This window comes from Triturus cristatus, chromosome 1_1 (assembly GCF_964204655.1).
Source record: "Triturus cristatus chromosome 1_1, aTriCri1.1, whole genome shotgun sequence".
In the NCBI taxonomy this organism is placed as follows: Eukaryota; Metazoa; Chordata; class Amphibia; order Caudata; family Salamandridae; genus Triturus; species Triturus cristatus.
In genome coordinates, this window is record NC_140579.1 from 16,543,293 (window position 1) to 16,557,869 (window position 14,577).

Consider the following 14,577-nt stretch of genomic DNA (forward strand, 5'->3'; position numbering starts at 1 on the left):
CTAGAAATGGTTTGCCTTAACACCATTATTACCTTTAAAACAAAATATGCACTGTAAATATTTCTAGACTCTTTTTAGGTGAAGCAGACACTGGAGGTTTCTTCAGGCAACATAGAATGCAAAAACCTGCAACAAAAATCCTAGATTTCTTCAAGCTCCTTTCAAACTAATAAAGTTAGATCCTTAGAACTTGCATCTGCATTCAGCTTCAACTTTGACACTTTCACAAGGGAAAGAAACAATCTCCAAGGTTTTCACAAGTTCTGCGAGTAAGGTCCTGGCAGCAGCAACCAAGCATTTTGATGGCCTAGCAAGAACGCTGTGAACCACAAGTAAAATTTAAAATGGCCACTGCCATTTCAACAGAACACAACTTCCACGGATTCGTGGGAAATGTAATTTGCATTTGGACTACAATATGCAGTAGATGCTCTACGGATGCAAGCCCTTTTGCCAAAATGGCATCAACGTGTTGTGAGGGCAAAGGAAGCCATATCAGCCAATTGCACATCATACAACACATCTAATATAGTTGAAATGCAACATCAAATCAGTAATGGTGCCTCAGAAGACGCTTAAGAGAGTGCTCTAGGTAGCATTTTGAGTTCTCTTATTGGATAAACAATCATCCTTTGCAGTACACAACCCAAGCAAGCTTCCCGAGAGTGTAGGCCAAACACAAAGTATGAGGATGAGGCTCGAGTAGCATCTCATGAGTTCCAGTGATAGCTACTGAAGTGGTTCAAGCCTGGTGACTCGGATCTGGAAGGCCTGCAATCTTTTCATAATGAGCTATTCAAGGTCAAGTAGGAACGTCTCGATTAAAATGAGCATTCCCTGTCACTGAAGGACACTTGACAACAACGGAGGTCAAAGACGAAACAATTCTGAAATGGAGGGAGATGGGAAGGTAGAAGCCAACTCAGGAAGCCCTAATGGGGCGCCAGTAGCACAGTGTCTCGAGAATGAGGATAAGGTGGGATGCCATTCATTTTCTAGGTTGGAGTCTCATATACGGCCTGCTCACCTTTTTCCATGCCAAATGTCTTACTTCAAATGTTTTATAGAGTTATTCGAAATACATAACCAAAGTAAATAAGGAGTCAAATACAAGAAAGATACTATTTTGCGATGACATTTAGTTTATACATGAATCCCCCCAAAAATACTGTGCAAGATATGGAATCCCAGCAGTTGGGTACGGCGCAGTTGGACAGTTTATCAAGTTTGAGAAAGGACGTAAAAGTAAAAAGAGGCATGTATGTATGTATGTATGTATAACATATTTATAAAGCGCTCCAATCACCCAGCGGGCATCCCGGCGCTATAATCCGACTAAACCTGTAGAAAAGTTAATACTAACAGCGGCAAGCTACTCTATCCTAGGAAACAGATGAGTTTTCAATTGTTTTTTGAAGGATGGAAAGTCTCCAGCACATCTAAGCGACAGTGGGAGATTGTTCCACAACTTAGATGCCATGTAGACAAAAGAACGTCCCCCCATCCGCTTCCTCCGGATTTTGGGGACAGTTACCAAACTAGCTGACGCAGAGCGGAGAGATCTGGTAGGACTGTACCAAGTGAACAACTCCTGTAAAGGGAGTGGTCCCAGACCATGTAAGGCCCGGAAGACCAAACACAAAGCATAAGAGATACAGGAGGCGGGAGATGCGGCTGGGAGCGAGACCATGTCACAGAGGCTGCGCTCTATCTTGGTTTGTTTAAAGGTGTTGTGGGATTTCGCAGATGTGTGAATTACTCTAGTGTTTTATCACTGAGAAGCGTTCCATGATGGAGAATTCGATTTTAATTACTGCATTTTACCTGCTTATAAAGATCTATTAAGAGAAGTAGTTACTTTGACCACACAATCACTTTTACTGCTGGTTATTTACTGTGCTTCTAATCTAACCAGCTACACCACAAACTGCTCACCTTTACTACATCTAGAAAATTAAGCACCCAAAGGGGGTAAAAGAAAAATGCACTGGAATAATGCCCACAGCCCTGGCCCAGAGGACACAAAGAAACAGAACTCACCCAGGAAACTTCCAATAACATCTGACGGGCCAGGATGCAAAGAGATGCCTCACTCCACATGTGCCGCATAATTGTAGCTCTCAATTAAGTATTCTATGCTTCATTCACAGCATCCTCGCCACCCACTCTTTGTGCATCTCTAAGCCCCAATCTAATCAATCACAAATCTAATCACTGCCTCAGATGCCCCGAGTCTTGCCCTTGACACTTCCTGCCCCTCGTTACCGGAGCGGTCGTCTTCTTTTGTCCTTTGCTCTTCTTTGCTTCACTTTCATCCTCTGAATCTGGAGACTCCACTGGCTTATTCACCGGTTTCTGTAACGATAAGGAGAAATGAAGAGGTGTCGGCCAGGTCCTGCAGTGCCCTAGTCACCACGACCCTCCTCGAGTTCCCTTCTACTGCAGTCGTCAGCAGCCTGCGCTCTACTCTGTGCTCTGCTTTTCTTGCTCCTCACACACTCACCTCACATGCCTCATAGCTTACAGCCACATACATCACCCGTAGATCCAATGCCTCTCCTGAAGAGCATCTGCTGCACTAACATGTTCGAGCATGCAAAATCTAAACGGCGGACACTTCTGTTTTATAGTGTTTATTTCTAGACTAAAATGAAAGCGCCCAGCACAACGGTATTCATTTCAGCATTCTCTGAAGGGCGAAACGCTTTGTGGGCTCGGCTAGGATGTAAATCGGACTCCTGCAGGTTTCTCAGTGAGTGCTCTGCTCACCTTCCAATAATTAAACTCAAACCTGTGCTACGATCTGCAAACACTGGCATCAACAATGCAACGCTAATTCACAGCTAAGAACAGCAACAGACTATTGCATACAAGCTAAACACCCTGCTTCAGTGTGCTGCTGGCCCAGCTATGAGTGAATGAAAGATCGGAATTTATGAAGTGCAAACAGCTGCTGCACCAAGAACGTCCTGGCGCTAGTTGCATGTATAAGAAAGGGAACAACTAGCCATTCCTGTCTAAAAGGCGCAGGAATTAGATTCACAATTCTTTGAAAAGACGAGTTTTTAGATGGGCTTTGACATAGCATCTGAGAACATGTTTCGAAGATAGTCAGAAGCAGTTTAGGTACCACAGAGGAGAAGGCCCTGCCTCCAGCTCTGGATTTATATATTCTAGGGAGCTGGCTCTTTATGCGGTAAATCAATAACTCAATCTATGATGTAAAGAGTCCAGCTGCTTTCTATGTAATTCCAAAGTGCTCTATTAGGAGGTAAAGTGGTCGAGCAGCCTTAGGGTTAACACAGAGGAGTGCAAGACATTCGCACAATACACACAGTCATTAAATGATAACACGGCTCAAGAAGGAGACCCACACCAATTTATAAAAACAGCAAGTATCTTTATATACGTTTAGGCATCTGAGAAAACTCATTGTTTTTTAATATAAATATTTTCACTTTAAAAAGTGGACACAGTGCAATTCGAAGTTCTACAACGTTGTCCTACGAAAGGAAACAAACGTTCTGCAAACAGGTACCGTACATCGACTCACAGGACCAATCTCCAGGAGTTACGGTGAGTGGTGGGCACGGTCCAAGGCAGCACCAACAGTACACCACCAGCAGCACGAGGGCGTCAAGGTGCACGACAGCGCCCTTTGAATTTGGCAATGTTGTCCTATGGAAGGAAACAAACGTTCTGCAAACAGGTACCATACATCAACTCACAGCACCAATCTCCAGAAGTTACTTTGAGTGGTGGGCACGGTCCAAGGCAGCACCAACAGTACACCACCAGCGGCACGAGGGCGGCCGGGTGCAGGGTGCAAATCAGCGTCGGAAGCCCAATGCATTTCAATGGAGATCGGTCTCTGTGAAAAGAGGCTGCAGGCTCTGGCTAGGAACTAATTCGGGCTGAACCCGCGAGTATTCCTTACGGGAACAGTCGTGGTCGAGGAGGGCTGTGTGCAGGAGGTACAGGTGTCTTCGGGGAGTCCAAGGGGGGTGAAACCACAATTGACTCAAATTCTGGAGGACTGGGGAACCTTGTTAGCACCGGTGGTACACTTCAAAAAATGTAGCTCTAGTCCCGAAAATTAGTTTATCTGGAAAAAGGGTGGCATCTGGTTGCGGGACAGAAAGTGCATGCAAATCACTCATGTGATGGGCTGATGTTATTGCCATGAGGAAAAATAAATTTGGAGTCAAAAGAAGCAGACAACAGTTGGTTTGAATGGGGTTCACATCAAGTATTGAGAACCAGGTAAAGGTCCAACAGTGATATCAAAAATTATTAGGGTGGAAACCTGCAAGGTCTTTATGGATCGAAACGACAGACAGGCCTCACCATTTTCTTCTCGGTGCTCGGGGGATAAGCACAGATTGCAGACCTCATGAAGGTCAGTCCTTGGGGTACTTAGAATGGCTCTGGGGGCAGAATCCAAACAGAGACAGCTCCATCAGAACCAATGGAGTCGAATCAGAGTAAGGTAGCCTAGACAGGGGAGGCCAGAAGCCGAAATCGGAACGTTCCGACCCGACGAATGAGATTCTTCCGAATTTTAATATTCTTCAAGCATAATGCCGGATGCAAGGTCAAGAAACCGCAATGCTGCTCCTACAGCCACTAACGACAGAGGCTGAACTATCAAGGCCAAGAAGCCTCAACACTGCTCCTACTGAGACCCACTTCAGAGTCTGAAGTATAGGGATTATAGCCCAGGTGTCTTGAATTGGTTTACCCGGTGTCCCTATTCTCACTCTCGGAGACTGTACTTTCTGGTAGAGGTGAGCTTGTTCTGTTGGTACAGTGATCCTCTTTTGCATTGGAAAAGCTCTCCCATTTTTAGAGCTGAAGATTGGCACTAGGAAACTCTTCGGTTTCTTAAGGTTTGTGGATGATTTCTCCATATTTAGCACAAATCCCAACCCTTTAAAAGTTGTGTATTACTTCCTTCTGCTGCCCCTGCACATATGTATGGAGCTCACCGTTGACATTCAGTTCTCTAGGTAGGGGCACCCCCCTTCGTAAGTGAAATGCCACCAGCGCACGGCATTTTATAAACAGCCTTGGTGCAGACTTTAGAACAAGGATAATACTTTGAACTAATAATGCGAGTTGGTTACCTCAAACCTGAGATTTCCTGTCATTGTTCATCGCTATTTGAAAATAGTAACTTCTATGGTCGACTTGTAGTCCCCTTATGCTAGTATGGGTATCACCTCTTGGAGCGTGGTCATTCTGAACTTTTGGGTCTTTACAAATCTGTTGAGGAGTCTCAGATCAAGGATTGGCCTCAGGTTTGGTTTTGCCTTGAGGCCAGGAAATAAAAGGCGTACGTCCTTTTGATGCATTCCATAGGTGGGACTCCCTGTAATGTCTGCTTTTGTAGCGGTTCTTCTACTTCTTGCTGTAGAAGCTCGAGTTCTGTTCCTTTGTACGATTAGTGTTGTGTCCCAATTCTATGCAATAATGTATTATATTAAATTATCTATTTCTCCAAGGAGATTTTAATCCACTCATGTAGGAAACCTCTTCTTTTGCGCCCAGCCGATGTTAATTGTTGTGAGACCCCTTGAGCACATTCATTTTGAGGTCAATGTTGACCCTCTGGGGATCAGACTCCTGCCTCTTCTTCTCCCTTAAAAAGGCTGCCTTACTGTTTTTTAAACTGCCCTAATGTGCCAGACCTGTGGCCCATGGCAATTTGCGTTGTTTGCATTTTTGCTGGCAAAGTGTGGAAGGATGCAAGCCACTTGGCCTCCTAGTGGGCACAGTAACTAGATACCCTGAACTGCAAGACAGATATAGCTTTGCCTGGGTCCCTGTTCTCCATTTGTTGGAGCTACTCGTCCACAGCCGGCCCAAACAAGCTCACTCCTGTCAAGAGTAGGTTGCCTACTGAGCATGGGGCCTGCGCACACCTGTCTGCTTGTGGTTTCTGCAGCGCCCTGAGCAGATTGGACGCATATGTTTGCTATTGTTTTGCCCTCCAGTGTGACCTCATGGCCCATTTCTTGCCATTACCTGGGAGGTGCTGCATCAGTTCCATTTCCTTCCACTGTTGGTGTCTGTAGCAGCGTTACAGGAGATCGTTTCAATTTGCAATCCTCCACGGTGTCACCAGAGATCTCGCTATTTTATTCGCCTCTGTGTCAAATCATTTGCTCTCCTTGTCCAGTGGCGGGCCTGCGGAAGAGGAAGGATTTTACTTTTTCCTGGCCCTGGAAAGAGTCTGCTGGTGGACTGGATTCAATGTACATTGGGTCTTGGTTGGATGGTTTATACTTTTTGTTTACTCTTACCAGCTTAGAGGATGCGGGGTAGGGTGCGTAGAAACATTCTCTCTCTCCGTGCCGGTAGTAATGTCCCTGCTTCTGCCTGTTCCTTTTCTCACTCGACTCTACAGGAGCTGCTCTCTTTATTAGGCCATTATACATGGCAAGGTCATCTAGTGGTGAAGGCACAGAGGGATATGAACGGCATCCTTCCTCTGGAGAGTCTGTCTAGCTCCTGTGTTGTGTCGACAACAAAGATCCTTGTAGAACTTCTCCTGTGCCTCCTCTTTCTTCCAGCATTAGAGGGGGTTAAAGCTCTTGCTGCTGCTGTTCATACTATCCTTCTCGCTGGTTTTTGTGGAATTAGGAATCCCTTAAGGAATCAGTCAAAGTTGTTTTTACTCTTTAGAAGCACGATTCTGGCTTATAGCTTGCGCCCTTTCTTTTCTATGTCAAGCTCTATTTTTCGGCATTGACCATTCACTCTACCCTCCTTTTTGGGCTCAATAGGGTCTTCTTCGGCTCCTAGTCCTTTTCTTCTCTGAAAGGGAGATGTGTTAGGCACTCAATGGTTCTTACATTAGGGTCTGAGGGAACAGTCTCATGGGAGTCAAGGACTCAAGCCGTGCAACTTTCTTTTCTAAGTGAGTTGTGGGCACATTTCAGTCTGCAATGAAGGGACACCAGCAGACCTGTTTAGAAAACCTTACTCTGGCTTTCAATGTATGAAGGATATGCGGCACTCCAGAAAATAATTCTAAGGTCTTTCAGCATCACCACTCGCCCACATATCAGGCCATACTATCTAAACAAACTGACAATCAATCCAGCCAGATGCCTTCAAGAATTAGGCGTCCTTCTCAAAGCATCGGAGACTGCAAGGAGATTAAAAAAAGATTCCACCAGGATGTGAAGACCAACCTCTGTTTTACGAGGTGGCATAAGGCCACTGTAAGTCAGCATAGACCTTAACACATGGGCATACAAAGACCTCAGTACATTGCCATAGTAATTCTATTACTGACTGATTTCCCCCACATCGATTTGATTGATTTGATTTGATTTTGGGTTTTGTAGAGCGCACAGCTACCCTTAGGCATCCCGGCGCTAGTGAACACAGTCCTGTAGGGTGGGAAGTCATGTGGGGGAGTGCTCAGGGGAAGAGTAGGGTCTTCAGTCTTTTCCTAAATCTGAGGTGGTTTTGTTCCTGCCTCAGGGAGAGTGGGAGGGCATTCCATAGTCTGGGGGCATTGTGCGAAAACAGGCGACCACCTGTTCTGGCCTTCCTAATTCTGATGACTTTTGCCAGGGAGAGGGAGTTGGATCCAAGTTGTCTGCTTGATTGTTGATGGGACACAAGAGGCCTGAGGATGGGAGGGCCTTCATTGTGCAGTATTCTATGGGCAATGCACAGGGTCTTGAAGTTGACCCGTTCCTTGACTGGCAGCCAGTGCAGACTTCTGAGGGCTGGCTTGGCCGAGTTCCTTGCTGCGGTTCCTGTGAGTATTCTTGCCGCCGCATTTTGTGCGCATTGAAGTCTGTGGACTACAGAGACTGGGGCCCCCAGATATAGGACATTCCCATAGTCCAATCTGGAGTTCACCAGCCCCTGCATCAAGAGCTTCCTGGATTGAGGGGGGAGTAGATGGAGGATCTTTCGTGCCTTCTTCATAAGGCCGAAGCACGTTCCCGCAGTTTTCCTCGCTTGTGTTTTAAAACTGAGATCCTGGTCCAGCCATATCCCTAGGCTTTTTACTTCGGATTTTGGGGATGGTGGAGATCCCATGCATGGTGGCCAGGGAAGAGGTGTGGGGATTTTATTTGGGTTTCCTAGGAGGAGTATTTCTGATTTTTCCCCGTTCAGTTTCAACCGGGACTCGCACATCCATTGGTGCACTTTTTCCAGACAACTAAATAAATTGGTGAGGGCGTTGTCTGATTGGTTGAGGGAAACGACGAGCTGAGTGTCATCGGCGTACATTATTGATTTAATCCCAAAAGGTTTGACAACATCCTCGAGGGGAGCCATGTACACGTTAAAAAGTGTGGGGCTCAGGGAGGACCCCTGGGGCACCCCACACTTGAGTGCCTGAGCCTTGGAGATGGAGTGCCCATCTGTCACTTGAAAAGACCGGTCTTCAAGGAAGGATGAGATCCAGGCTAAAGCGGAATCCGCCACTCCTATCAGTTCAAGACGGTGAACAAGGGTTGCGTGGTCCACCGTGTCGAAGGCGGCACTCAGGTCGAGGAGGATCACTGCCACTGATCCTCCTATGTCTAGTATGCCCCTAGCTTCTTCGACCACGGCTAACAATGCGGTATCCGTCCCTTGTCCTGGTCTGAAACCTGTCTGGGTTTGGCGGAGGAGATGGTTGGTCTCTAGGAACTCAGAAAGGTGTTGATTCGCTACTCTCTCGGCGATTTTGCTCATCGCCGGTAGCAGTGAGATCGGTCTAAAGTTTGATGGGTCTGTGGGGTCAAGATGCGGTTTTTTTATGAGAGCTTTCACAGTGGCTTTTTTCCAGTTTGCTGGGACTGTGCCATGTTCGAAAGAGGCGTTGATCAGGTTGGTGAGAGGAGGGGCTATAGTGGAAGCAACTTTCTTCAATTTACTGATCGGAGCTGGATCTGACGGGGCGCCGCTTTTGACTTTGTGCAGGACGTTGAGAAACGTTTCGGTGGTGATTTGGGGAAAGGAGAGCAACCTCGGGGTGTCTTGGGAGGCCGGGTGGTAAGGGCCTCTTAGTGCAGTTGGCGCCGCCGGGAGGGAGTTGAGGATTTTTTCGATTTTTTTCGAAAAGAATTCGGCCACCTGGTTGCATTTTGTGCCATCCAGGTCTGGCGGTGGAGGGGGTTCCTGTATTTTGGAGAGGAGTTTGACTATCCGATAGGTCTCTTTTGCGGAGTTGGTCGCGGCTGCTATTTGATCCTCAAAGTAGGCGGCCTGTGCCGCTTTTAATGCATTTTTGTAGAGCCTAATGTGGGCTTTGTATCCACTTCTGTCTTCTGTGTTCCAGTGCTTTCTCCATTGGCGTTCAAGCCTTTTGCCTTTCCGTCTTAATTCACGTAGTTCCTCAGTGAACCACGGTAGTTTGGAGGATTTCCTGTTGGGAGGGAGGGCTTTGAGTGGCAGGACTGTATTGAGAGAGTCGCTAATCCAATTATGTAATTTAATTTCGGCTTTGGAGGGGTCGGGGTCGATTGTGGGTAGAGTGGAGGACAGAGAGCGTTCCCATAGGCTAGTGTCTAGTTTTTTCCATGGGCGTGACGGGGCCCGGGGGCGAGGAGTATCCGAGATCTTCCCTGGAAGTTGGAATTTGAGAGGAACCAAGAAGTGGTCAGACCAGGGGAGAGGGAGAGGAGTTTGAACAGAGAGTTGAGAGGTTAGAGAAGATGGGATCCAATAGGTGTCCTTTCATGTGGGTGGGATCATTACTGAGTAGTTGTAGATTATGGGAATTTAGATCAGTTTTTAAGTCTGTGGCAAGTTTATTGCCTTGATCATCGAAGTGGAGATTTAAGTCCCCGAGGATTGTAAAGTTTGGCGTCCCGCACGCCAGGGAGGAGATGGCATCAATGAGTGAGTTTATGAAACTCCCTACCTGTCCTGGCGGACGGTAGATTAACACCCCAGTTAGTGTAGTAGAAGGTGGCAGGTGTAAAGAAAAGAGGACATTTTCACTGTCGAGAATGGGGCTGTCTTTGAATAGACATGCGAGGTTGTCACGATAGATAATCGCGATGCCCCCTCCCGTTCCTGTCGGTCTATTGAGGGTTTTAATGAGGTACCCAGGAGGTAATGCTTGGATGATGTCCGGGTCGGAGCTCTCGGACAGCCAAGTTTCTGTTAAAAACAGAACGTCCAAGTTTGACTCTGTTAATAGTAGGTTAATTTCAATGTGGTGTTTAGGGAGTGACCTGCAATTCAGCAGGGCCATCTCCAGGCAGGCAGGTTCGGAGTGGGATAAGGGCGTAGCCCTGTAGGCGCAGATAGGGCATCTAAGAAGCTCCTGTTCCGGGGTAACAAGTCCGTTACATCTAGTGTTTAACGGATCTCTGAGTTGGTACAGAGTTTCTTGTATTTGATTCGGGGCGCATCAGAACCGGCCAGGGGTGTGGGCTCTAGGCTCGGTCTGGCGCGGACGGGCGCAGACGGGCTTGCCTTAGGCGCGCCTTAGGCGCGCCTTCGGCTTGCCTTCGGCGCGCCTTCGGCGCGCAAACGGCGCTCCCGCTGCGCTTCCGCCATAGGCACATTTTATGGAGGTTGATTGAGGGAGGGGAGAGGGGTGTGTGGCCAAACAAGTGGGCGTGGCCTGAGTCCTCGCGCTGCGAGCGTCCGAGGAGTGGATCAATTTAGGAGTCAGCTGGCAGCGTTAGAGTCCGCTACGTGAGCTGGGTAAAGTGCTCGATTGTTTAGCAGTTGCAGGGTGCTGTGTTGAGTTTTCTAAAAGCTAGCACACGTTATTCAGTGACAGTTTTTAAATTTTAAAAGCAAAAGCAATGCGCTGCGCGCTCTCCCGGCTTCCGCCTCAGGAGTGTGATCAATGGCTAACATCATTGTGCTACCTTCGCTCTTTCCATAGGGCAAGAAAACATCTGATTCTATGACCCCTCCCCAACCACCTAAGCTACTTTCACACCTCACAGCTCTGCCAGTTGATCCAAACCTACAAACTCAGTTCTGGACTCACACCAAGTGCAGACACTCCTGCTACACCAGCGCATCACCACATAACCCCTCCCATCCTACAATTGTCCTTGAGAATGCTTCCGTTTCTAGTGCTTTCCCAAATAAATATCCTAATAGAATCATATGCAACAGAAGATTTTTTCAAAACAAATTGAAATTTTTTTAAAGTTGGTTCAACTTTCCAATGGTCACACTCTTTGGAAACACAGGCCAGTGTGTTTGCAGTGCCCAATGCAAGATTACAGCACAGGCCTGCACTGCCAGTGCAGAGTCACCTTACTGGCCTGAGAGCTCTCATTATACTGTAGTCACCACTCTCCCTGCTGCACTGCACTCTTGCCCCTTTCCAAAACGCATCGCTCAGCAGCACAGGCCTGCACTGCACAGGCCTGCTCTGCCACTGCAGAGTCACCTTACTGGCCTTAGAGCTCTCATTATACTGTAGTCACCACTCTCCCAGCTGCACTGCACTCTCGCCCCTTTCCAAAACGCATCGCTTAGCAGCATTTTCACACGGTACTCAAAGTCATCCATCTGAGATCTTTGAGACTGCACCTCGATCCCCTCGGTCTCAAATACTCCAGTGCTGCTTCAGCCTCCTTCCTGATCTACCTCTTTAGTCTTCTTGCCTTTGGCCTTCTTTCCTTCTTTCTCGTCATCAGAGACTTGAGGAGGCAACGGCTTCGTCACGGTCTTGTTAGCAGCTTTCTGAAATCGATAGAGACCCAAATGAGAGGCATGCAAGAGATGCAGGAAAGGGCGCGCAGCAAGTGGCCTGCAAGCCCACCTAATCCTGGGCTTCTACTGTTCTTCAAACACTACAAATGGTACGTGCTCGGTCTCTAGCAATGCTCAGCATTCCAATGCAGAGATACTGCTGCAAACAGCAACGGTCTTCACCCGGAGAGGCTCTGGTGAATACCTGCACTGCCCAAGCAGTATCACCTGACATCTCCTCCCGCAGACCAGGTTGCTCACCTTTTCACTACTCGAGACTGAGAAGCCCTCTCATCCCATGTACATAGCACTGCCAAGGCCCCTCATCTCTGCGTTCCTCCCAACACCAGGGCCCCTCACCTCTGCGTTCCTCGCAACGCCAAGGCCCCTCACCCCTGCGTTCCTCGCAACGCCAAGGCCCCTCACCCCAGCGTTCCTCACAACACCAGGGCCCCTCACCCCAGCGTTCCTCGCAACGCCAAGGCCCCTCACCCCTGCGTTCCTCGCAACGCCAAGGCCTCTCACCCCAGCGTTCCTCGCAACGCCAAGTCCCCTCACCTCTGCGTTCTTCGCAACGCCAAGGCCCCTCACCCCAGCGTTCCTCGCAACGCCAAGGCCCCTCACCTTAGCAAAAACCTCTCAACGCCTTGGCCCCTCAGCGTTCCTCTCAACACCAAGACCCTTACACTGGCCTTACTGACATCAATAAGAGGCCCTCTCACTTCAGGTTTAGTCCCTCCCAAGGGCCCTCACCTCTCCTCTCAAGGCCATGGACCACACACTGGCCTTACTGACATCAATAAGGGGTCCTCTCACTTCAAGACCTCTAGCATCTGGCACGCCAAAGCCAATCTGCTAGGAGTTTCATACTGCAGGAGACCCATAGCAACTCTGATCCTATGAGGACACAGAATGATGTAAACATCAGCTAACATCGAAAGCATACAGCTGCAGAAGTAGAATTAGGCTGTGGGGGAAAGACCTGTGCCAAAGCCAATCTGCTAGGAGCTCCAGGCTCAGGAGCAATACAACAAACGTGGGCACAGCACCTCGAATTGCTGTCCAACAGGGACAGGCCGTGGACAGTTTGTAAAAGTTCGGTCACTGATCAATATTAAGAAAGCCCAACTATAACTCTTTCCGACAAATTAAACTTTTTAATGGCAGCTGACATGAACATGACACTTAAACGGATTCTGGTCTGTGTGGAAGCAAAGAAGCTACGGCACAAAACATCTCACACACCCTAAGTTTCCTGCAAGCAAGCAAAAGAGTGTTCGGTTCACAGAGAGGGAGAGAAGATGGCACTCACCTTGCCTTTGTTCTTCTCTTTGGGCATCTCTTCCTCACTCGAGCATTCATCAGAGACTGAAACGGTCTTCCCGCCCTGTGAGTGGAAGGACAGCATGTTACTGGTAGCTGGAGTGAAACTGACGAAATGCTGGATTGTGCATGTCAAATTTAGCACAAGGTTCATCAGTTCTTGAACTATCATGCTAGACATAGGTGAAGTCACTCATTCAATGTCCCTTCTTCCATCTCCCATGTTTGTACAGCTCTCCGATGCTCGATTTACCTTCTGCAAGTATCCTACGTACTTGTTCTTTTGGAATTAACCCATTTGCCAAGTTTTCCACATTTGAGCCTTCTACCCTTGTTCAGATACAGAGCATACCGCGACAGGGAGTTTGACATTTCTCCCGTCAGAGCTCAATGACCAGAAGCGCTCACCTTCTTGCCTTTGCCAGAATCATTCTTCTTGGCTTTCGTATTCTCCTCAGTGGAATCCTATCAGAGGAAAAGCAGAAACACACCAGTCATACTAGGTACCAGAGGGTGAAACCCAATTGTATTTAGAAGCACAACCTCAAGCACCAAGCAAACTTTCTAAAGATGTATAAACATAAACCCGTGCCTCAATAATTTTAGTTTGTGAACCGATCAGCCTGTCTTCTGGGTGATAACTAGTAAAGAAACAACCACCAGGCTCCAGTAAGATGTGCGAACCACGGGGCTCACGTCAAAATTAGTGTGAGGCAGTACGATGGCTGGAGGAAGCTGGTTCCCAAACAGAGCTGCCATCTCAAGGCTCACTCTATATCCAGAAACGTGAGACAAGAGCAGTGAGTTGTAACGAAAATATCCAACTCAGTGCTTCGTAAATGCAACTGTGCTGCTGGGACCAGTGGGCTGTGCCACCAAGGAGTCAAGCAAGACAGCCATTCACTCTGAGCCCAGAAACAGCACATCTTCCAGAGGCAGACAAGAAGCAGACAAGCAACACCGTCATTCACCACGAGCCCAGCAACAGCACATCTCTCAGAGGCAGACGAAAAGCAGACAATTAACACCGCCATTCACCACAAGCGCAGCAACAGCACATCTCCCAGAGGCAGACAAAAAGCAGACAAGCAACACCGCCATTCACCACAAGCCCAGCAACAGCACATCTTCCATAGACAGACAAGAAGCAGACAAGCAACACCGCCATTCACTCCGAGCCAGCAACAGCACATCTTTCAGAGGCAGACACGAAGCAGACAAGCAACACCGCCACTCACTACAAGCCCAGCAACAGCACATCTTTCATAGACAGACAAGAAGCAGACAAGCAACTCCGCCATTCACCACGAGCCCAGCAACAGCACATCTCCCAGAGGCAGACAAGAAGCAGACAAGCAACACCGCCATTCACTCCGAGCCAGCAACAGTACATCTTTCAGAGGCAGACAAGCAACACCGCCACTCACTACAAGCCCAGCAACAGCACATCTTCCAGCAAGCAAACTGGAATTCAAGCAACCATGCGAGGCCAAGTCTAACTCACCTCTCAACCCTCCCTCACTATTTCATCATCTGCTCCTCTGGCCAGGTTCAATGCACATTCTGACT

At 48.0% G+C, this 14,577-nt stretch overlaps 1 protein-coding gene across 1 annotated transcript in view; it reads right to left on the reverse strand.

The window, feature by feature from the left end:
- Nucleotides 1-14,577, reverse strand: part of ABCF1 (ATP binding cassette subfamily F member 1) — a 272,552-nt gene that overhangs the window by 200,522 nt on the left and 57,453 nt on the right. The window contains exons 8-11 of the mRNA XM_085637078.1: nucleotides 13,417-13,473; nucleotides 12,998-13,072; nucleotides 11,581-11,676; nucleotides 2,266-2,355 (exon numbers count right to left, since the gene is read on the reverse strand). Of these exons, the coding sequence (XP_085493204.1) occupies nucleotides 2,266-2,355; nucleotides 11,581-11,676; nucleotides 12,998-13,072; nucleotides 13,417-13,473 (318 nt within the window). The remainder of the gene's footprint in view (nucleotides 1-2,265; nucleotides 2,356-11,580; nucleotides 11,677-12,997; nucleotides 13,073-13,416; nucleotides 13,474-14,577) is intronic.